This window comes from Antechinus flavipes, chromosome 2 (genome assembly GCF_016432865.1).
Source record: "Antechinus flavipes isolate AdamAnt ecotype Samford, QLD, Australia chromosome 2, AdamAnt_v2, whole genome shotgun sequence".
Taxonomy (NCBI): Eukaryota; Metazoa; Chordata; class Mammalia; order Dasyuromorphia; family Dasyuridae; genus Antechinus; species Antechinus flavipes.
The window spans coordinates 95,335,184-95,360,443 of NC_067399.1; the positions used below are offsets into that span (position 1 = coordinate 95,335,184).

A 25,260-nucleotide genomic window follows, 5' to 3' on the forward strand; every position below is an offset into this window, starting at 1 on the left:
CAGAAAGTTTCTTTTCTTGTCCACTATAATTACTGAATAATAAAAAAAAAGTTTGCTTAACTTTTTAAGGGCAGGTAGTATGGGGCATTATTTATTGGAAAGAGATTGTTATGTCAAAACAAAATCTGCCAAAAAAAAGAAAAATATTTCATCAATTCATTATTTATTCTCCATCTTTGTAGATATTAACTCACAAGTGGTTTTTGTAAGCCAAAGACAGGGTTTGATAACAGTAGAATGATCAAAGGTGTGGTCATACAAATAGAAATTTGTTTGTGTTTTTGCAGGTGCTGACTACAGTTTCAGGATGGCCCCAGAGTCTATACATGAACATGAATATGAACCATAGCATGTAATAGAGGGTAATAGAATTAGCAGGCACATTCATTATACTGTCAATACTGTATTTTCTTGTTATCTTATCTCATGATATTTTTTTTGGATTCAAATAATAAAGACTTTTAATACCTCCTTTTCTCTTTCCACACTGATCAACCAAGCGATATTTATTAAGAACCTAGTATATGCCAAGCATTGTGGTAGACCATTGGGAAACAAAAAGCAAAAGTCAGTCTTCTCCCCAAAAATCTAATGGAGGAAGACAAGAGTCTTATTTAGAGGTACAGTAAAATACACATATATACACATACATATAAAAAAGACAGAAGGTGACATATTTGGAGGTAGAAAGTGGTTAGGAAGAAAGCTCAGGGATCAGAAAAAACAACTTTTCAAGAAAATCAGCAATTCTAAGACATGAAAGTGAAGAAGGAATGCATTTTGGAAATGAAGGCCAGCTAAAGCAATGACATAGACATAGAAAAATGGTATTGTGTGTAAGGAAGACCTGTTTGTCTGGATCATAAAGTATGTGGGAAGGGATAATGTGAAACAAGGCAGAAGAGGTAGGGTAGAACCAGATTGTGAAGAACTTAATACTAAACAAATGACCTAAAATTTAATCTTAGAGGGAATAGGGAACTACTGCAGAGGACATGATCAGATGCTCTAGAGAGATCATTTTGGCTACTGTGTGGAGACATTAGAAGCAAAGAAATCAATTAGGAGGTTATTTCTACAGTACAGGCAAAAGATGATGAATGCTTGAATCAGAATGTTGGCTGTGTGCCTTCTCAATATATAGTCCATGTTCACAAACATTCTTTGTATGTTCCCTCTCCAAACAATGTTGTGGGAAGCTGTAGGGAAGTGTACCAATTGTCAGTTACTTTATTATGTTGTCTAATTAAATACATTGAAGGAATATTGATGTAAAATCATGAAAATGTTGTAGAAAAAGACATAAGATTTGGGAACTGGCTGGATTTGTGGGATGAGAGCATAAGAGGATGCTAGTATGTATGTCCTTGAAGTTATAAACTTAAGTGATTGAGAAGTTCTAAACAGAAGTGTTTTAGGAGGAATGTGAGGACAATAAATTATGTTTAACATTTGAGTTTGAGATATCTATGGAATATTCAGTTTTAAATATTTAATAGGTAGTTGGTGATATGAGACTGGAGCGCAAGTGAGAACTTGGGGTTGGATGTGTGAATCTCATATTCATTTGCATGGAGATGGTAATTAGAAGAGAGAAAAGTTTCTAGGATGTATTCCTGGAGATTATCTTTAATAAAGGACCAAGACATAAATGATGATGGAGTAAAGAGATCTGAGGAGAAGTAACTAAGGAGAAAAGCCAAGAGAGAGTTATGCTAGGAAAACTCAGAAAGGAAAGCATATAGGTGGGAGGAAAGAGTATTAATATTAAAGGCAATAGAGACATTATTAGAGCTAACAATGAAAAGATAACTTTGGAGAGGACAATTTTAATTGAATGATGAGGTCAGAAGCAAAATTGAAAGGGGTTTAAAGAAGATGAGATGAAGTGAAAACAAACTATGTAGACAGGTTGCTTTTTCAAATTTGAGTGAGAAAGAAGAAATATAGGACTATGCCTTTTTAAGTGATATTTTAGCATCACTGAGCTAGAGCTATAAGGAATCTCAAAAGGCATTTAGTGTATGTTCCTCATTCTATAGATAAGATCATTGAAAAGATTGAGAGAGATTATTTGATTGGCCCAGTGCTACACAAGTCCCTGAAATGACACTGGCAGAATTTGAACCTATTTCCTCTGAGCAAAGTGAGTGGTCTTTCCATGATATCAATGTTGTTTTTCAGGTCTGGAAATGAATAGAATCAGTAACCCAAAGGCTCACCTAATTAAGACCTGGGAAGTTCATAACCAAAAAGTCAGCTGCCAAAAGCTGTTCTGTGTTTTGGCCAGAGTAATTCATGGCATCTAGCATAACACAGATGCATTATAATCAATGTCAGTGGAGAGAATCTTCCAACTGGCAAAAATCATCCATGTTTCCAAAACATTCAAGAACCATTTACTATAAAATTTCTCTCTCTAAGATTTTCTCTAGGATTGAGAAGGTAAATCTTTTTTCTCCTTCTCCTATATTCCTATGTTAACTCTTAAAAAAATAATTTTCTAGCAATATGACCTATTTTTTCTTTGTCTATGAAATCAAAGCTTTATAGGGAACACAATGACTTTATTACTGGAGGAAAGCAAAACTAAAGTTGTCAACCCTTTTCAGCTTTTCCAAATGAAGTTTCCAGCTTAATTTGCATGGAGCAGAGACATGATGGGAATTTATAGAAGAATTAAGACATTTTTTCACTCTATTTCAAAGATGAGGCTGAAGGGTTAGAGTGCAAAGGCTGGCTATTGTCAAAATGAATAATCACAGATTTGATATAACTCCTGGACTATGGGCATAAAGAGTTGAGGCCCTTCCCCTAGCCAGAGGATGAAGGGAAGAGGCCATATAGCAGTTGTTTTAATTGGAGAACCTTTAGGTACTAGCAGTAGGATCTTGGCAATGAGTAACCTAGCATTGATATCAACAAATGGCAGCACCATGGAGAAAATAAGCCAATATGGAGCCTGAAACCTGATGACATTAGCAAAGTGGGACAAAAATATATTAGCAGAGAAAAAAGTAGAGAGGGAATTCATTGGGGATTATGAACCAGAGGAATATGAGATTCCCTGGCGACATATGTTCCCTATTCAATCTCTATTTTTGTCACATATTACCTTGGCTATGTGTATTCCCTACACGTGTATCTTTTCTCTATGTTCCGTGTGTTCCCGTTCCCATTAGTCACATGGAAAGCTATGGAAGAATTGTCCCTTATCAGTCATTTTGGAGCGGTGTTGAGCTAAATGTTTTTTATCTTATTTTATTTTTTTAGATTTAGTATGCTCTTTTGAAAGGTGAAAGAAACATTGGTGAAGGATCATGAGCTGTGGTTTTGAGTGATTGGTAAAATATATCATCCTGGAGCATGGCCCACAATTGGGTTAGAAGATTGACTAATGATTGATAAAATTTTAAAAATGAAAAATATCATCAAATCTAGCTCCTTTTTTTTTTTTAAGATATTAGGAAAGTGACTTCTGTAGAAAAGTGATTTGTTCAAAGTCAGGCAGCTAATTAATCACTTAAATCCTCTTAAAGGCAAAAATGGAATCTGAAAATATTTCTGGTACTTTAGTCTTTTACCTTTTAAGTGTTTCATAGCCACCTGATCTTCTTATGCAATGATTTGTATGTTTATTCTTTGTTTGGGGTAGTCTAAATTGGTTGAGGAGATCTGAAACACTGTTTTTGAGAGGCTATTTAACTTTTTAATGGGACCAACCACCTGTCATAGAAACGAGGTAGCACAGTGAATATAGACTGTTGGGCCTGGAATTGGGGAGATTACTTTTGTGTGTTCAAATCTAGTCTCACTAGCTGTGTGACCCTGGGCAAGTCACTTAACTTTGCCTCAGTTCCTCCTCTTTAAAGTGAGTTGGAGAGGGACATGACAAACCACTACAATATCTTTGCTAAGAAAATTCCAAATGGGGCCATGAAGAGTGAGATATGACTGAAAAAAAAGACTGCACAACAACTACCAGTCCCAATAATAAACTTACTTCCTTTTAAATACCCTTCTTTATACTCCCTCCTCCCTTTTTTTTTTTCAAGTTATCTTCTAGGAGGGGAGATTGAGTCAGGAATGGTGTTAAAGGGAGGGAATTGAGACGAGTGTTCCATTTTTATATGCAAATAAATCACTTGATTATATTTTTTGTCCTTATGTTATCATGAATATTTCAAATGAATTTTATATGGTTCATATTTATGGTTTGGGAGCAATTTCACATTTTGGCTTACTGCCGCCTCATCTGCATATACCATATCTCAGCTGATGTTGATTGGTTTCATTTACATATTCATCACATTCCTATTTTCAAAGATATTTTGTTACAAACTGGCTTTCTTTCCCCCCTCCAGTGGTATAATAGCCCATCGATGTGTTTTTAAATTGCACTCATTTCCATATATAATTTTTCTGGTTAATGATAAATCACTATGTTGTCACTTATCTCCCCCCCATTCAGTGTAATCTTCTCACTTTATACCAAGCTGACATATGGCTCCTAAGTAATTAAAGACAATGTAAACAGTTTACAGGGCACTTTGCAAAGCCACTTCCCATTGCAAAGGGTTTTATGTTCCCTTTCCCCCAAGTCTCTAACCATTGCAAAGAGGAGCTCTGTCAGCAGGAAGGTAGCAGTCACACTACCAACATGAAAAGTGAGCATGGCCATCATTTTGTTGCTAATAGGGGGGATCCCTGGTCCCAACTCTATAAAAAATAACCTTTTCCTTGTTAACTCTTGATAAATGTTGCCACAGAAGGACTGATTGACCAAATTAATGGATGCCTGTGCTGCATTCTAACTAAGACCTCCTTGGACCATCAAATGAGATTGCCCATACAAAACAATCTGCATGAGCTCTATACATGCTAGCTGTTATTTCCTTCAAATTCACCCAATGGCAAACTTTCTTCAAAGCACTTACTAGAAGCAATGCATGTTGTTAAGATCCAATCATTGCACACTAGTCCCTGTGACTAATCATATGAAATAGGTGTTATTTTCCCCATTTTGCAGAAGGAAAAGCTGACACTACAATTCAGAAACTTAGAAGCTCTGAGAAATAAAACCAGAGAGACTGTCTGAATGCTCATTCAGGAAAGGGGAGACTAAAAAGGGGAATAGCTCTTACTGCAGTTTGTCTACAAATATTATTAGCTAATATTTGTATAGAGCAACAAGATTTGTAAAGCATTTTGTATCCATTTACTTATTTGGTCATTGTTGCAAGAGATTGTAACAAAAACAAGCTAAGTGCATTGGAAAGAGCTGACCTTAGAGTTGAGAGTGATATAATATAGCAATGATTTTGTGGTCTCCTAATTTTGGGAGGAGCTTCTATTCTAACAATAAGTCAGTAACCCTAAATCTTCTGCCTTGGTTCTAGCTTTGGAGTCTGTCTCAGGAAACTGCCATGCCCAGTCTGTCTGATTCTGAATGGACCACTCCTCAATTCGTTGCTGATTGATAATCTGGTCAGTGATAATCTGGTCACTGAGAACCAGATTCCCAGAGACCATTTCTCTGGGCCATAGAATTAGCATGTCAAAGATAGAAAGCTGGATAAATGTGTGTTCTCCCTTCTGTTTCTCTGCTGAATTCTCTTGGAATTTAGTCCACTTGTAACTGGCATTACAATTACAATAAACTTTGCCCCTTGACAAGAAAATGGGTTCAAGCCTGCAAATTCTTTTGAGACAACCCGCAACACTGGTCTGTAACTTCAAACTTTTGGGGTCTCTTCCCAACTTCCACAAGGACACCAGTGTCAAGACCCACTTTTGACACATGATGGCTGGGCAAATCACTTCTAATTCATTAAGCAAATTTATGACTATTACTACTATTACTAGTACTACTACTACCACTACTACCACCACTACTGTTACGACTACCAGCTCCATTACAACTACTTTACTACTACTATTACTACCACCAGTACTGCTATCACTAACTACCATTACCATCAAGACAACACTATTCCTTCTCTTAATCCTTCTTCTTCTCCTTCTTTTCCCTCTCTTCCTCTTTTTCCTCCTCCCTATTATTTCTATAACACTTGTAAAAACAGTTGCCCATCTAAGAGTCTATCCTTAACAACTGTGGTATATATATGCTTTTATTATACTCATTTATAAAATGGGAAATTGAGGTATAGAGAGAGTAAATGACCTGTCCATGTTTATACAGATATATCTATATGGGAATGACCATGATAAAATTAGGATCCTGTTGTCTGTTATCAAACTCAATGCTCTATCCACTAACTTATTTTGCCTTCACAGAAAATTGTATTACTATATACTATTAGTAGGGGAATAATGTGAAATATCTAGGAAAGTAGGTTGGGTGTGTAAGAAAGGAAGAGGAAGAGAATAAGCATTTAAATACTATCTACAATGTACCAAGTATTGTGCTAATAGTGTTTTACAAATAATTCATTCAATCTTCACTACAGTTGGTGAGCTAGGTGCTGTTATTACCATTTTACAATTGAGAAAATTGAAGTAAGCAGAGGTTGATCAAGGCCACCAAATCTTTGAGGTAAGACTTGAACTGAAATCTTCTGGACTCTGAACTCAGCACTCTATCCACTATACCACTGCATTAAATTCAAGGATAAAGTAAGTATTTTAATTATATCTTATAGGAAATAGAGGACCACTGAAAAGATTTTAATTTAATTTAATTCATTACTGTTTTTTGCCACTGAGAATTTTAAGACAAAGAAATTATATGTTCAGGCTTTGACAAATAGAATCCCTGGGGAGAATGGTTATTCCTTGCTCTCCAAAAATAGACAACCTTAAAGTGTACTTAGAACTTTTTGAATATGGATCCCCTGAAACTTCATTCCTTTTATCTCTGGGTTCTTTTCTGAAATGGTCTTTATCCTCCTCTCTGCTAGTCTAAAACCTGACCATTCTTTAAACTCCAGCTGAAGGGCTATCTCTTGCTTTCCTAATCACCCCAGGCCATAGTAATTTCTTCTGTGCAAAGGACCTCAAAGGCCTTTGTATATTCAGTTTTATTTTGTATTTTTGTATTGTATTTTATCCTATCCACGAGAGGAGGAAGTTGAACTAGATGACAACAAATTCCTTTTTTTAATTCTATGATCTAGACAGAGGTTTTCTCTCATACTCTCTTACTTCCTGTGTTATTATTAAATAGGAACTGTGTTCCTAATTGTGTTATTCTTTACCTGTGATGATAATAGCTAGCATTTATATACCCTGTTAAGATTTGCAAAGTGCTATACAAATATTATTTAATCCTCACAATAATCCAGAGAAATTGGTAGTATTATTATGCCCATTTTACAGATTAGGAAACTGAAGTATAGAGAGAGGTGGAGTATATCTAGGGTGGCACAGAGAAGTAAAGCAGGATTCAAACTCTAGTCTTTACTTGAAGTCTTAGATCCCATCTGTATTTGAACATGACTATTGTGGAAATTTGTTTTGCTTGACTATATGTATTGGCAATGGATTTTATTTTTCTTGCTTTTTTTTTTCAGTGGGGGTGGGAAGAAGAAAAGGAAGGAAGAAAATGTAGACTTGAAAAAAATTAAGAAAAAAAAGAAAGGCAGTTCTAGAAATTTTTGCTTCCTCCCTGGATCTATTGAAGTAAGAGAATTAAGGTTGTTACCGAACAGCAAAGGATGATGTAGTCTCTGCTACATCATGAAAAGACATTATCAGGCAATATTTTCTAACAATTAAAATTGTGCATTAATACAACAGTTTATACTGTGAGGTAGTGAGTTCTAGTCACTAGAGTTCCTTAAGCAAGAGCTGTTAGATCACTTGTAAGGAATAGTGTGGAACAGATTCAGGACTTCTAAGTTTTGGTGATTTTCCACCTCTGAAATTTGTCTTTTCCCTTAAATAACCCAGCATTGAGGTATATAATTATGAAAAAAAAGATATTGGGAAAGGAAGGGAAAACAAAAATTTAATCTTCATGAAAAGAAAAACACATATAACCCAGAAAGTCTATCTGCTAATAAGACTCTCATTTCTCTTCCTTATCAGAAAAAAATATTAGATGCCCCTCCATTTAATCTGGTTTTATCTCTTTCTGTTTTTGATGGCACTCTACCCTAGCAATTCCATTCCTGATTAAGAATAAATTGAGTACCAGGTCCTCTTAATTCCCAGGCAATATCTGGGAAAAGAATATTTAACTTTATCACTCTCATCCTGGAAAACAAAGATCAGGTTTTGCATCTTCACAATTGTGGTCCACACAAAGTAAACTCAATCTATGATGATGCAAATTTGCAAACCAGACAAATTTAAACAAATATTTTCAATTTGCATTGCTTATGAACACTTTCTTGAAAGCAATTCAAAATTCTTATAAGGAACTAAAAACTTTAGCTATAGAATCACAAATAGGATAAAAGGAATTTTAGAGACCTTCTTGTACCACCTCCTCATTATACAGTTTGACAATTGAGTCCCAGAAAGATGAAATTACTTATCTAAGGTCACACAGAAAGCAAGTGGCAGAAGGATTCAAATTCAGATTCTGATTCCAAATTCAACTCTTTCCAGTACACCATGATGCCTCACACTTTAAGAGCATAGAAATTTTATCTTTTTTTAAAAATAAATGTTACTGATATATTTTTTTAAATCTACATTTTCATTTTTTCTCTGGCCTCTTATTCAATTTCCTGAGAGGCTTCCCTTATAATCAAGAATTTAAAAAGAGGAAAGATATAGTTTAATGAAATTGACATATTGAAAAAGTCTGACATTATATGCAATGTTCCCTACCCATTGTCCCCCACATCCAGCAAAAGCTTTTCAACACTTACATGTTAGAAACTACTGTCAATTAAAGATATAGCTAAATAGGGGGAAAATATTTTGAAATGAGAATAGAAATCAGTAGACACATAGGGTTTGGTTTATGTAACTCACATTTATACTGTCAGCTTTGGGGGAGTTTCAGGAGAAACTATTCTCTGCTCTGTTAAACTAAAGATAGAAAACATTGGGAAGAGGATATAATGTGCTTCCCTTTGTTGTAGTGTAAATTGGGGTGAATTTATACCACCCATTTTTCTTTATGTCAATGTTATTTTCTATGTGTGGAAATTTAAGGATTTTAGCTGGCACCAAAAAATTAGGGGAGAACTAATGGAGTGTGCTAGAAGCAGGAAACTGAAAAATCTCTGTGGTGTGATGGTTGGGAATCTAAAGGTGGAGCCTCTCCTTTTAGTCATCTGGCCTTGGGCTAATCTTTTACCTCATTGGGTCTTGATTTCCTTATCTGCAAAATGAGGCAGAGGGTTGGATTAGATCACCCTAGTGACAAGGTCCTTTCCTTCTTTAAAAATCTATAAGAATGGGTACTTGGGAAAAAAAAGAGAAGAAATTCAATTACAGGGAGAGGGATGCTGAACATGTGTGGAAATAGAAGGTGACCTTTCTCCCTTTCTCTCCCACACTACTACTCAACTAGCCTGGAGGTCAAAGGAAATGCAACTAATGTAAAAGGGCAGAAGATTCATAAGACTCCAAGGTTAAGAGTTTTAATCTCTCAGATGTAGAGAAAAGCAATAGGGAAAGCTTAGGTGATGACTTTTTGGTATCCATTTTCTGCTCCCGTCCTCTTCTCACAAGAGAATCCTATCCTCTGACAGCAATTACATGGAAATTTAGCATAGTCTAGGAAAGTGCAGAAGTGCTGGATGTGGAGCCAGAAAAACTTCACCTATATGTCTTCTTAAGCTGAATTCCGACAAATCACTTAACCATTATGAGCCTCAATTTCCTTCTCTGTAAAATGAGAGAATTGGACTCAATGACCAATTAGATCCTCTCTAGTTCTAAAGCGTACCTATAAACTGAGTTCAATAAGATTAGAAATAGAACTAAAGAGATAGACTGGCACTTCTCTGCTTCTCTTGCAGAATTGCCAAGGTGGCAGGGGAGGTATAGCACATCATTTTGAAATAATTCATCTTTGCTTACACTCACACCAGGCCTGTGTTTGTTTATTTTGCTGACAATGTAGACCGGCCAAACACCCTTATCCCAGCACTATTTCTTACAGCAATACAGATGTATTGGTGACAGCTCTGTTTGGGAACACTGCATTATCTTCTCTTGTTTCAATTTCTCACAGATCTTTAACTAGATGAAAAACCTGTTCTGGGAACAAGCCAGCCTGACTGCCTGGTTACAGAGCAGGGACCTACTCTCAAGATGTTTCTCCATTCCACACAACAGCCAACCTATTGCCTACCTTAGCAATATGACAATTTAATCAGGTACATACATTTTCTCCAGGTCCCCAAATCCTGAGAATGCTCCTCTTGGAATGACTTGAAGTTTGGTAAGGACAAATCTCCTAGAAAGAGAGAAAAACAGAATGTAGACAGGTCAGTCATTGACTTTCAGTCACTGACTCTGTACTAGGTACTGCCAGGGTTAAAGGAAAAGAAAAGGTATGCTCCCTATCCTCAGGGTAACTTTTATAATCTATCTGAGGCCACAAGGCATTCACACTTAGAAAGAGAGCTAATAATACCAGTCAGTCTGTGACAAATGTCAAGTGAGTGGTTAAGGCCCTGCTATCTCAGAAAGCAAAATAAGAAGCTAAATGAATGACTATTTTTATATTTTGTATTATTGATACAAACACTAGTCATTCATTTAGTATTAATAATAATGGTTAGTATTCATTTAGTGCTTTCAGGCTTGCTAAACTATGAGTTTTAACTGTATTGTGAATGTAACTTTAAGAAGCATACCCATGTATATGATAACAATAATAATGATAATAGTAATAAAAACTAACATTTATATAGCACTTACTATATGGCAAACACTGTCTTGTTAGTTTATTTGATCTTTACAATAACCCTGGGAAGTGAGTGCTATTATTTTCCCCATTTTACAGATGAGAGAACTGAGGCAAATGTGACTTATCTAGGGTCATATAACTAGTAAGCATCTGTGGCCAGATATGGTCTGAATTCAGACCTTTTTGACTGAAGGCTTGGTGTGCTATCCAGTTATTTGTATATTATTAAACAGAATATATTTATTCAACTTTGTTTTGCTTGGACTGGGCTTTGGTGTGCTTATTTTGGAATTTTTGTTTTTTATAAAATGCATCACTGTGCAAAGGGCTTTTGGACTAGAGTTCTGGGCAGGACTTATGTTGTTCCCTAAGTTTGTGCAGATATTTTCAATGAGATGTATGTGATACTTCCTTAAAAAACTGGTGTACTAAATGCTAAAGAAGAGATCTTGAAACGAAGGAATGGTGATAACTTCCTAGAAGTGTCTGAAGTACAAAAATACAAAATCAGAATAGGTCCCTGTTGTGTTCTTCCCTGGATATGTTGGAGGTTGAATCATCAAGAGGTATAAGGTTCTAGACAGATGCTCTGTGGGGAACATGACCAACCATGAATTGGGAACAGGGATATTTAAAAGCAGCAGCTATATGCACCCTTCCTAAGATTCAATGGCTTTATAGAGTGTAACCTTGTGGCCACTGCTGATTAAAATGAAACCATAGATATTAGGTATGTATATAATGGTGTTTCCATGCAGAGAGGAGTGCAATGTTCTCAGAACTTGAACAATATCTTCTTTCTGTAGTACTGTTCCCTTCCTTCTCCCTCCACCATACACAAAAATGCTAGAGAAATTCATATACAAAAATAATAGAGCAGGCCATTTGTACATTTTTGATGGAGATGTCAACTGATACACTCTGGAATACAATCTAAAATTATAAACACAATGTCATTAAACTGTACCTACCCTTTGACTAAATATATTATCATTAGATCCATACCCAGAGGAGACTGAAGATAGAGGGAAGATAGAAGAAATATATGTATAAGAATAATTACAGCAGCAATTTTTTGAAGTTGCAAAGATCTGGATGCCAAATGTTGCCCAAAATTGATGAATAGGCAACTGAATTATTGTATGAATGTAATAGAATATTGTTACACCATAAAAAGGAAGACTACAATACTCAGAAAAACCTGAAGATTTGCATGAACTGATGCATTTTGAAATGAGCAGCACCCAAAGAACAATTTGCATAATAACAAGGACAACAAAATCAAGAAAGACCCTAAAATTCTAAACAAAGGAATAACTAATAGTTATTTCAAAAGATGTGATGAAATATATTTTCTCCTATTGTAGACATCAGTAGTAGACTAGAGATTCAAAATATCAGAATACTATGTATGTTCTTGTGCACAATCAATAAATTAACTTGTTTTGCTTATCTATATTTATTTGTCACAGACAGAGCTTCTACTAAAGAGAGGTATATGGTTGCTAAATAATTGATATGTATTAATAAAAAAAGCATCAATAAAATATTTTTTTAAAAAGTTATAGAAGAAAAAAAAATACATCATTGGACATAAATAGAGCAGTTTTGTTACCACTCTATCAAATCCCTCATATATATATGCATATAGAGTTGGCTTGACCATATAGACATATATGTAGTCAAATCAACTATATACCAGAGATCCAATTTTTTATATAAGCCACATTGTATATATGTATGTGTGTGTGTATGTGTGTATGAACTGAAATATTCTTGTGAATGATTAAGGTCATAATAACAAAGAAAATTAAGAGTGGAAAAAGAGAAGTACAATGTGAGCTGAACTTTAAAGGATGATTTAGATTCAGAAGCCCTCTTGAATCATTTCAAAGGTCCCTTTCAGCTTTAAGATTTGATGATTCTCTAACCAGAAGTACCATAGCTGAATAGGTATTGAGAGTGATGTTTTGAGAATCTCTACATAGGAAGTCCTTGACTTTTCTGTAGGGCAAGCCATATTTTTCACTCTTTGACTTCACTGTAAAACCAGGATTCAGCTTTCTTTTTGTTTTAATTCTACCTTCTCTGCAAGATAAGAATAAGAGTATTTCCTTTAGAGTCTGCTGTCAGATAGACTTAAAAAATACTACCACAAAATGATAGGAAACTACACAATCCTTCATTGTTCAAATGAACCTGATTGGAACGAATGGAACTTTCTTGTTTCAGATTAAGTTGTTTGTAAACTACCAGAATTGTGTCCCTTACAATAACAACATTTATATATCAACTTTATCATACGATAATAGATTTCTAGCTGGAAGGGATTTTAGAGGTCATTAAGCCCACTTTTTTTTTTTTTTTAACAAATTAAGACACTGAAGTATATAGAGATTAAGTGACTTGATCATTATTGTCCAGCTAATAAATGTTTGGGAATTCAAATACAACTCTCCTAACTTCAAGTCCATGATTTTGTCTATTAAAACACGCTACCTATAATTAGGAATTGTTGAGAAAAATCAAAGATTTTTGTGCTAGTGAATTAAACACTTTCAATACAATCATGGAACTTTACTCAAAATGAGCAAAAGAATTGATTAAGTTCTTCTACCTATCGTAGATCCAACATGTGTGACCTGTGCAGATGAATGATTCTATGGTCCTTCAATATCCTTACTAACATAGAAAAAGAAATAGCCTTCACAATACTTATGCATCCAAATGAGATTTCTTGAAAGGATATTTTAGCTTACTTCCATCTCAGGAAGACTAAAGACAGGAGTGCTGCTGCAAAACTAAATCTATGGCTACCAGAATTGATTTGCGTGAGGAGTCGGGGAAGGATAGTAGCTCATCAAGATGACTTTCTTCATGACTTCTAATTTTTAGGCAAGGTCACATTTCTGACATTCTGGTAAATTCCCCTTATTTCCAGGGGGTGTAGGCAGTATTTGGTAGTGAAGCAAAGTATTGTGTTACTTCCACTATTAGTTCTGTACTTGGAATCTGTGAAATTTAATTGATTGAGAAAGAAATGAAGAGAGAAAAATGAAAAAGAGAGTCTGACTCAGTGGGCATTGGTTTAGATGACGTGTAACTTGGACTTTGTGAAACTCCACTTTGCATTGCTGGTCCCAAACTCATTCAAAAAAGAAAGGAGCCTCAATTTCTGATTTGACCTATAACTTGCCTGAATCATATCTAGAAGGAAAGCTGAATAGGTACAATAATATTTATTCTGGGCTTCTTATTCAGTACTTCAACTATAGGATGCCTTCTTTTTTTTAAGTGAAAGAGGCTGATAGGAAATATCAGTAGAAGAAGTTAGGTTAAAATAGGCTGTAACAGAGCTACGTATCAAAAAGCAGGCAAGAGACACAAAAAAGACTTTCAATATCACTATAATTTATTTCTATAGAAACTGCTCCAGAAAATGCTGCAACACAGAACTAAGGGAACCGAAAAGATACAAAATATAAAGCAGCTTGAAGAATAAGATTACATATTGTATCACATTGCTCATGCAACCTCCCCCTTTTCTTCAAAGTTAGGAAGCTAAAATAAGCCTAAATGAAACAATTATGGAATAGTTAAGGGATCTGCAGTTTGGTTCAGGGTATAAGTAAAGACAGATTTTGGAGATACTAGCCACCTGGGATGGGACAGTAGAGGAAGGTTTCAGAGGGGAGATGAGACTTAAGTGGGCCCTTGAAATTTAACATGAAATCAAGTAACCTTTAGAGCCCTATGTAGGAAGTGAGGTATTTAGGGAAGGGAGGGGTTCTTCTAGATTACTTGATGTCACCTGTTATCAGCATAGCATCCAGGCTCCAGAGCACTACAGAGCCAATTATATGAGCTCTATAATCATTCAGAGTTCAACTTCTCTATCCAATTAGAAAAACATGAAGGGTTGGTGAATGGCTAATGTCTAGATCGTCATATGCAATTGTATGGACAGATATTTATATGTATGTTTATTTGTATACAAATGACTCTCTCCCTCTCTATATATATATATTTACCCAGATGCACATTATATATACATATATATAAGAATAAGGTATAATATAATATTTAGACACATGTATTTATACATGCATATAATATACATACATAGTTGATTATATCTCTATTATCTAAACATATACACATTTTATGTATATAAATACATAGAGTAGATAGACCCTATGTATTTATATAGGATACATGCATATATACAATGCATTTATATATATGCACAAATAGCTTTATATGTCTATATTTATCTAGACACATACATTACATATGATTGTATATATATATATACATGTTATATATATACATAGATGGGCATATATATGACACTAATGTGTGTATATACATACATATGCATATACCTGTCTATCTAACATAAAGTATATATGAATGAATATGCATATATGTTATAGATATGACAGAAAATTCAAGTGGACAGCAGATGGAGTCCAGAACTAAGAAAGAGAGAGTAGGTTGTATTGTACTTGGGATTGTATTGTATTGTATTGTGCTTTTAAGTAGTCTGAGTTTCTCTCTGAATTGAACATGCTATTTTTCTAACATAGATATTTTTTTTTCCCTCAAAGACTGGGTCTTCCCATCTTGTTCAGGAGATTTGATCCCTATTATCTTCTCTTCCTCAGGCATGTTGGTGGCTCCCCACTTCCAAAGTTCACCATTTCAGTCCTAAACTTAGTACTGGCATTTGTATAACCAGCTTCAGCTCAGAATTTCCAAGCTTAACACACGGGCCAGCCATGGGCTCTTTAGTAGCTGGTATTACAGACATGGGTCACCACATTTGGCTAACACAATTATTCTTTTAGGGATACTACATGGTTGCAAGTCAAGAACACCATAATCTCCCAGAAATCAAAATTGTGGCTCTCCTAAAAGGAAATGGAGATATTCATGATGAGCATAAATAGAATATAGCATATTATCAGTGATGAATTTCACATATAGAGCAAAGTAAAAGGTATCACAAAAGATATATGTGTCCTAAAATGTAAGTATAAGAATAAAGGAGAACACATGGACAGAGTGTTTTATTGATATACATACATCCAAGGTATTTAGTGGAAGGACCTCATCTAGTTGGTTGCATCCTAGTAAAGAATTTTTAGGCAAAAGTCCCATAGAACAAAAAAGCATGTACAGAATATTATCTATGCTGTCCCATCAATAACATCTGGGATTCATTAACAGATAAAATGAATATCAGTGGGCTAGAGAATATTTTGGAGAGGATGAACAAGATGATGAAGATCATACTTATATACAGAGAGCACTATCCTGAGCAACAATACTAAATCATAATGCTGTATGAGAATAAGTTGAAGAATTGGGGATGTTTAATCTGGAGAAAATAAGTCTTAGGGAGGCCATACTAGCCTGCCTCAAGTATTTGAAAAGCTGTCAGTGAGATGAAGATTAGTCTTGTTCTATCTGGCTTCACAGAATAATAACTGACAGTTATTTAACACTTAAAGTTTGCAAAGTGTTTTATACATGCAAATCTCATAACAACTCTGAGGAGGTAGACGTTATAATTTTACAGATGAGGAAAAAACAAGTTTAGAGAAATTAAGTGATTTGAATATATTCATATAGAAGGCAAGTGTCAGAGGTGGGATTTGAACCTAATTCATGGGAAAATGTAGGGGCTAATATACTTTCTCTGTGATAAAAACTATCTCTTAGTGAATATATTGCTTGTTGCACTGAGTTCTAACTTCTCTCTTTGCCTTCATTTGCCTTGTTCCTTATTGGATTTACTTTTAAATCACATGTAGTTGTCTTCTTCTCTACTCTTTTATTAAACTAACTCTGTTAAAAAGGTCTCTGAAGGTGCTTCAAATCCATATTTCCCCTTATCTTTGACTTTCTAGTATCATTTCTTAAGGAGTCTGGGCAAAGCTTCCTGGATTGTGTGACCAATGCTGGATTGAAATGACACTAATGATTTGGAGTCATCTTCCTCCCTCTGTTTCCTATCTTGCTCCCAAAAATTCAATAGTGATTCTACTTAAATTGTTAGGCTAGCCCAAGACTCCTTCCTTTTCCAGCGTTGATGGAAAATTCTATTAAATGTTCATGACCCTTTTCAGAACAGCTCTGTGACTACTGAATATAATTTATTTTTTTCAGTAATTAGTTTCATGCAGATCCTTTAAATCATCATTCTGAATATCACTTCTCTTGCAAGCTGGCAAATTGAGAAATAAATTTGGGACATTGGTTTGAAACTTTAATTTCTAGGGCACACTCTCCAAATTGTATTTTGGATCGAATTCCAAATTTTTACTTGGTTTTGTTATCATTGCTCTTTTCTGTTGGAAGTTAAGATGTGTGTATGTGTGTATGTCTGTGTATATCTGTGTATATCTGTATATGTGTGTCTGTCATCTGGAACTAGAGAGGGAAATCTGGTTTCCCTTTCTTTCTGTAATAATGCTAATTTTTTGGGTCTCCTATCAGTCATGAACTATTTCTTTTTCATTTTCTTCTGTTCAATTTTCATCTCTCTGCTTACTAAGTGTGGTCTCTTATGATTTTTCTAAGAGTCTACTTATCTTTTCTCTCTGTGCTTTGTCCATTGATAACCTCATTTGCTCCTATAGATTCACCTATGGTCTCCATAGTTGCACAGTTGACTCCATACCAATTTACTCAGTGCTCATCTCTCTCCTGAGTTCCTGTCAGGATCTTCATTGTCTATTTCATATTTTTTTTAGGAATCTCAACCTTAATACATTTAAAATAAAAGTAATTATATGTCCTGCCCTCAAATCCCTTAATATTCCTAAAATAAAAGTTATTATATATAGTGTTCTCAAATCTCATCCTTTCTCCAAAGCTCCCTATTTTTGTAAAGATGCCACTATCCTTCTAGTTGCTTAAATTCATGACCTTGTAATTAATTTCATCCTTGATTCTTCCCCCTCCCTAATTCACTATATTTTAACATTTTCTATGTCTTATGGACTGCACTGTCTCCTTTGGCTCCTTCTCTCAACTAACACAGCTATTCACCAGCCTGTGGCTAAATATTTATAAATGTTTTGTATTTCAATTTCTTTCCTTCTAGTATCTCCCTACTTTCAATCCATTCTCTGCTTATCTATCAAACTGATATTCCTAAAACACATATGTGTCACTCCCCTCCCCCACTAAAAACATGTTCAATGACTTTTTACTGCTCAGAGAATCAAATTTAATCTGGCAGGCACTTAAAATCCTTCACCAATCTGGTTTCCACTTACCTTTTCACATATTTCATATTATTTCCTTTCTGTCCCATTTAAACAAGTGAGTTAGCTGCTTCCTCTGTCCAACACTTGTGCTCTCATTTCCAAGTTTTGGTTCAAGTGGACCTTTGCAGATGCAATGCTCTCACTCCTTATTTAATCTTTCAGAAACAATTTTTTTTCTAAAGTATGAGTTAAATTTTATCTTCTACAGGAAGCTTTTCCCTATCATTCTTCTTCCCAGTGCCTTTTTTTGTTGATAATTTCTAATTCATCTTGTATTATAATTTGTTTGTAAATAGTCATTTGCAAGTTGTTCCCCTCTTGTGCATGGGGACTGTCTTTTACCTTTCTTTCTTATCAGCATAGTACTTGGCACATAGTAAGAATTTAATAAATTTTTATTGACTAATTATTTCTTTGCAAGTTCTTTCCTGATTCTGTCCTTGGGTCATCCTGCACTTACTTTATAAAATTTTGAATATATTTGTATTTACTTACCTGAAACATGTATCTCTTATAAACTCCTTCAGGTCAAAGACTGTTAATTAATAGGAGATTTTGGTTAATTGGAATTGTGTTATAACCTATTTCACCTTGAATTAAAAAGGAACCATATTTCTCAGATGGATGTTACATCATTTGCATCATCAGATCTTCCTTAAGCTTGGGAACTTTTCACCTCATTTCACAGATGAACATAGAGAGATGATATATTTTCCCTAAGGAAGCACAAGACATTGAGATAACTCCGAGAATGGATTTTTCCACTGTCACAGGCATCCTAATTTCCCTTCCAAGATTACTGGGATTGGAAGAGATCCTAATTATTTCAGGGATTTTAGAAACTTCTGGATTTCCTTGAAAGCTCTCTCATTCTGTGATGAATTGGCAATCCATTCATTCTTGGCCAAATTCAATTTCCTTGTTTGGCTTAAGGGAGAGAGTTTAAAAGAACCTAAAAAAAGCTCATTCAAGTAGTTGGAAAATAGCCAGTTGAAAGCCACCTTTTGATAATATACCAAATGTAAATGACATCGACAAATGCATTCTTTAATAATGCATATGAGTTCAAAAATTAATGGAAATAATGCTTTGCAAAATATGGTGGTCTTTCTGCTAAATTCTAAGGGTTTTGCCTTTCTACTCTTAGGTTAGAGTTCTCATAATTAACTGAGAGTGTGGTCATGCAAGATGACTCCAGGAAAGGAATAAGCAAAAGCCACTAAAGAAAAAGAGAAGCTGAAACCATCCAGATTAGCTATCCATATTGCACTTTCTCTTCCCTATCTCCTCCCATAATCGTTAATAATTCAAGGCCCCAAATTTTGTTATTTCCATACTATTAAATGGAAATGTGCATAATTCATGCCATTCCCTAATGTCTAACACATATTTGTTAATCTATTGAGTTACATGGAATATTGAAGAGAGTATTCATAGAATCATTCATCTAGAGCAGAACAGGACCTTACAGGACATCTACTATCAACTCCCAGATGTTAAATGACTTATCTAAGATCACGTAGGTAATCACATCCTTCTTACCGGAGTCTGCTGACTCCAAAACCAGGAGTATTCTGTAGTATCACATACTATCCCATTACTTACTAGAAGGCAGCTAGATGCACAAAGGACAGAACACTAGGTCTTTAGTCAGGAAATCTTGAGTTCAAATCCAGCTTCAGATACTTATTAGCTGTGTGACACTGAGTAAGTGACTTCATATCTTTCCACTTCAATTTCCCCAACTGTAAAATGGGATAATAATGGCACCTAACTTGCCGGGTTGTTGTGAAGCTGATAATATTTGTGAAATACTTAGTAAAGTGACTGGAGTGGGTACTTAGTAAATGCTTCTTCTCCAACCCAATCCTATTTCTGAAGGATTAAAAGATTACTTCTTAAGTGTTTAAGTGCTATTTCTTAACAAAACTGAGTAGTGCAGATTATTATAATGGATTTAAATATTACTACAATTTAGAATATGAAGTTCTCAAATGCCTTAAATTCAGAAATGTTACTACAGAATCATTCTGAAGGATTTAAGTACTTGATAAAAATTCTAGCCTGACCTCTAGTAATACTGGAAGAAAAAAAATCCCCTAAAATGGTAATCCATATATTAATTGAAGATATCTGGAGATGAATGCATTAATGTACAAAGTAGCCCATTCTACTTTGAATAAGGCTTTTTCTAATAAGGAGGCAAAATTTGCTTTTCCATAACTTCCTCCTTTTTCTAGTTGTTCTGCCTATTAGAATTAAGTGAAACAGGTCTAAATATCTTAAATAACAATACTACTCCAAAGATTTGAAAATAACTTCCATAACTACTATTTTTCCTTCAGATTAATCCCTTATTGTATTGGTCTCTCTTATCTTAGCATAGTCAATTGAATTTCTAAGGAGTATTGCTCAGAATTGAATCCAATTTTCATATATCTATTATCAACTATTTACTTAACTATGTCAAAAATTTGTGGTTTTCTAGGCCTATGCTGATGAATACTTATATAGCATCTTCAATTTTTTTTCACTTAATGGTATTTTTTTCTAATTACATGTAAAGATAGTTTTCACCATTCATGTTTTGTAAGATTTTGACTTTCAGATTTTCTCCCTGCCTCACTTTTTCCTTTCCTGCTTCTCTTCTCTAACCCTTATCAACAAAGCAAGCAATCTGATATAGATAATACATGTATAATCATGATAAATACATTTCCACATTAATCATGTTGTGAAAGAAAGGAAAAACCAAGAGAAAGAAAAAACCATAGAAATATTAAAATGATATGCTCCAATCTGCATTCAGACTCCATAGTTCTTTCTCTGAATGTGGATAGCATTGTCTATCATGAGATTTTTGGAATTGTCTTTGATTACTGTATTGCTAAGAAGAGCTAAGTCCATCATGCTTGATTATCATATAATGTTATTGCTGTGTAAAATGTTCTAAATTCTCTTTATTTCACTAAGCATTGGTAATTTAATTTAGTTTAATTCTCAGGTTTTTCTGAAATTTGCTCATCATTTCTTATGGAGCAAGAGCAATCCATCACATTCATATACTATAATTTGTTTACCCATTTACCCAGATGACAGATATCTCCACAATTTTCAGTTCTTTGCCACCACATAATTACTGATATAACTATTTTTGCATATGTGGTTATTTTCCCTTTTCATACAATTTCTTTGGAACATAGACTCAGTAATGGTATTGCTGGATCAAAGGATACATACATACTTATAGACTTTTGGATATATTTCCAAATTGTTCTCCTGAATGGTTGGTTGCATCAGCTTACAACTTCACTAACAGTGCATTAGTACCATAGTTTTCCCACAATACCTCCAACAGTTCATTTTCTTTTCCTTCCATCTTAGTCAATCTGATATGATTGATATTGCATGATACCTTAGAATTGTTTTAATTTGTATTTCTCTAAACAATAGTGATTTAGAGCATTTTTTCATTTGACTATAGACATCTTTAATTTCTTCATCTGAAAACTATCTGTTCATATCTTTTGATTAAAGATGACTTGTAGTCTTTTAAATTTGATTCAATTCTCCATATATTTGAGAAATGAGGCCTTTTTTAGAAATAGTGGGTGTAAAAATTGTTTCCCAGTTTTTTGATTCCCTTCCAATCTTGGCTGCATTGGTTTTGATTGTGTAAAATCTTCTTAATTTAATGTAATCAATTTTATCAAATTTGTATTTTATAATGTTCTCTTGTATTTGTTTGGTGATAAATTCCTTCTTTCTCCAAAGATCTGACAGGAATATTATCTCTTGCTCTCCAGTTTGCTTATGGTAACACTGTTTTTATCTAAATCAAGTATTCATTTTGACTTATCTTGGTATAGGGAGTGAGATATTGGTCTATGCTTAGTGAAATCAAATAATTTTTTATTAATATGGTCAATTACACTGATGGTTTTCCTAATATTGAATAAGTCCTGGTCATAGTGATAAACCATCCTGATGATAAATTGCTATAATCTCTTTTCAATTTTCTCAAAATTTTTTTTATCAACATTCATTAAGTAAATTAATCAATAATTTTCTTTCTCTGTTTTTGTTCTTTCTGGTTTATGTATTTATGTCATATCAAAGAAAATTCATAGACTCTTTCATTTATTTTCCCAAATACTTTTTGTAAGATTGGAATTAATTGTCCTTTAAATGTTTGGTAGAAGCAGCTTGTACCTTAAAGATTTTTTCTTAGGGAGTTCATTGATGGATTGTTCTGTTTCTTTTTCTAAGATTGGGCTGTATTTTATTTCCTCTTCTGTTAATCTGGGCAATTTACATTTTTGTAAATATTCAAACATTTCACTTTGATTGTCAGATTTATTACATACAGTTGGGCAAAATAGCTCCTAATTATACCTTTAATTTTCTCATCATTGGTGGTAAATTTCCACTTTTCATTTTTGATCTTGATAGTTTGGCTAATTTAATTAAAAAGAAAGGAGAAAACCAATCATTTACTTATTTTATTAGTTGCTTCATAAAACCAACTCTTATTTTTATTTATTAGTTTCATAGTTTTATTATTTTCAATTTTATTAATCTCTTCTTTTATTTTCAGGATTTCTAATTTGGTATTTAAAATTGGAAAATTTTAATTTGTTCTTTTTTTTTTTTAATGGCATGCACAATTCATTGATCTCTTCTTTCTATATTTTATTCCTGTAAGCATCTAGAGATACAACTTTTCCTTTAAAAATATTTTAGCTACATTTTGGTATGTTATATCATTTTTGTGGTTATCTTTGATGGAATTATCAATTGTTTTTATGATTTATTGTTTGATAAACTCATTCTTTAGAATGATATTATTTAATTTCCAATTAATTTTTAGTCTATTTTTTCATGGCTTTTACCATACATTTTTAAAAATCATATCATGATCTGAAAAGGATGGATTTAATATTTCTATCCCTCCTTTCCCCTTTTACCTCTCATTTCTCTTTTGGATAAGATTAATTTCTATATTCAACTTTGTGTACGTTATTCCCTTTTTGAGCCAAATCCAATGAGAATAAGGTTCAAATAGGACTTATCTCCTTCTTGCTTTCCCTCTAGTGTGATAGATTATTTTTATCTCTTCCTGTGATGTAATTTATTCTGTTTCCCATTTTCCTCCTCTTCTAATACAATCCTTTTTTCACTCCTTAATTTTTTAACTTAAACTTATAACTTCTGTCTACATATATTCCTTCCAAGCCCCTAATAGGGATAAACTTCTAAAGGGTTACAAACATCATCTTCCCTTGTAGGGATTTGTTTTTAGTGAATAACACGTTTGATTATTTCCTGTTTACCTTTTTATGCTTCTCTTAAATCTTGAATTTGAAGATTGAATTCTCTATTCAGCTCTGGTCTTTTCATCAGGAAAGTTTGAAAGTTCCCTATTTCATTGAAATCCATCTTTCCCCCTAACAGATTAATGCTCAATTTGCTGGATAGTTGATTCTTGATTATAAACCAAGCAGTTTTCCTTGATAATTCCTTGAAAGATATTGTTCAAGCATTTTTTTTTTTGATCATGGCTTTTAGGTAGTCTAATAATTCTTAAATTATCTCTGCTGGATCTGTTTTCTATGTTGGCTATTTTCCAATAAAGTGTTTTACATTCCAATGAAATATTTAACATTTCTGTTTTTTTTTTTTTTCATTCTTCTTATTTTCTTTGACTGATTCTTGGTGTTTCATAGTCACCACCTTTCATTTGCCCAATTCTAAGTTTTAAAGACTTATTTTCTTTTGTTACCTCCTTTTTTGTATCTCCAATTCCATTTGGCCAATTTTACTTTTAAAGTACTACAATCTTTTTGAAGACTTGATTTAATAATCTTTCTGAGGGAAACTGGGAAGAGCTCAGGTAACTTCCTGGTTTCTCTCAACCAACTTCTTCTGTTTTCAATTTGGACATTCTGTATGTGGCTCCACCTCCACTTATTCTTCTGGGCTCACTGGTTGAGGAGAAAGTGTTGGAATACTGTTTTTTAGGAACTCATTTCTCATTCCTTTGCTTTCTAGTTTTTATTACCACCATTTGGGGGAAGCTACCCTCTTCAATGTCATCAGTGACATTTTTGTTAATTTTATTATTAATTGTTCTCTTTATTGTTAATTCAAAGAGCTAGGTCTTAGTCCTCATCCTTCTTTACCTCTCTGTTATATTTGATACTTTTGACAGCATCTTCCTTGTGGACACTATTCCCTTCTTTTATTTCTGTGGTGTTATTCTATTGGAATTTTCTATCTTTCTCACTGTGGAGTTGATTGCATTCTCAAAGGTAATTGAAACAGGAGAAAAGATCTGGTAGGTCTCATCAATTTAGAAAAATGCAAGGCTGCTATTTATTTTTCACCTGAGAAGCAACCATGGACTTAAACTCTCTTGGTCTCCTTTGAAGAATCATTGATTGGTCTTACCTTGCAAGCATGGAAACACCCAAGAGCTCTGTCCTAGATTCTCACTTCTTCTCTAGAACCTTTTTTGATAATCTTATATGATCCGATGTCCTTAACTCTCATCTCTATGAGGTGACTGTCTTTAAATTCAGCCATTGTTTCTCTTCAGGATTTAGTCTGACACGTCTAACTCCCTGTTGGATATTTCCATTTAGATATCTTACAGGCATATCAAATTCATTATTCCCAAAATAGAACTCATTTCCCTAACTTTCCCTCATTTCCAACTCATTCTCTAGTTTCATCAAGGACAGCATTATTCTTCTAGTCATCCAAGATGTTTTTCCTGATTTCCTCTAATGCTAGTATCTTCCTTCTAAGGTAATTTCTAATTTGTTCTGTATATATATATATTTTTTTTAGATATTTGATTATATGTTATCTCTCCCATTAGACTGTTAGCTCCTATCAGTCCTTCCAGCCTCTGATCACTGTATGTTTATTTTGTATATATCTCTTGTCATCTTCTCTGGGAATATATTATAACACAAAGAGGATATAAGCTCTTGGAGACAGCTATTATCTCCCTTTTATATCTTATAACCAGTTCTTAGCACCTAGTATGTACTCAATACATTTTTTATTTGACATGACATTAAAATAATATGTGATCAGATGAGATAGAAAGAAGGCAGCATAGAAATCTGTACTAAA

At 33.9% G+C, this 25,260-nt stretch overlaps 1 protein-coding gene across 1 annotated transcript in view; it reads right to left on the minus strand.

Moving 5' to 3' along the window:
• FSHR (follicle stimulating hormone receptor) overlaps positions 1 to 25,260 on the minus strand; it is a 248,305-nt gene that overhangs the window by 163,634 nt on the left and 59,411 nt on the right. Inside the window, exon 2 of the mRNA XM_051975245.1 lies at positions 10,310 to 10,381. Within this exon, the coding sequence (XP_051831205.1) occupies positions 10,310 to 10,381 (72 nt within the window). The remainder of the gene's footprint in view (positions 1 to 10,309; positions 10,382 to 25,260) is intronic.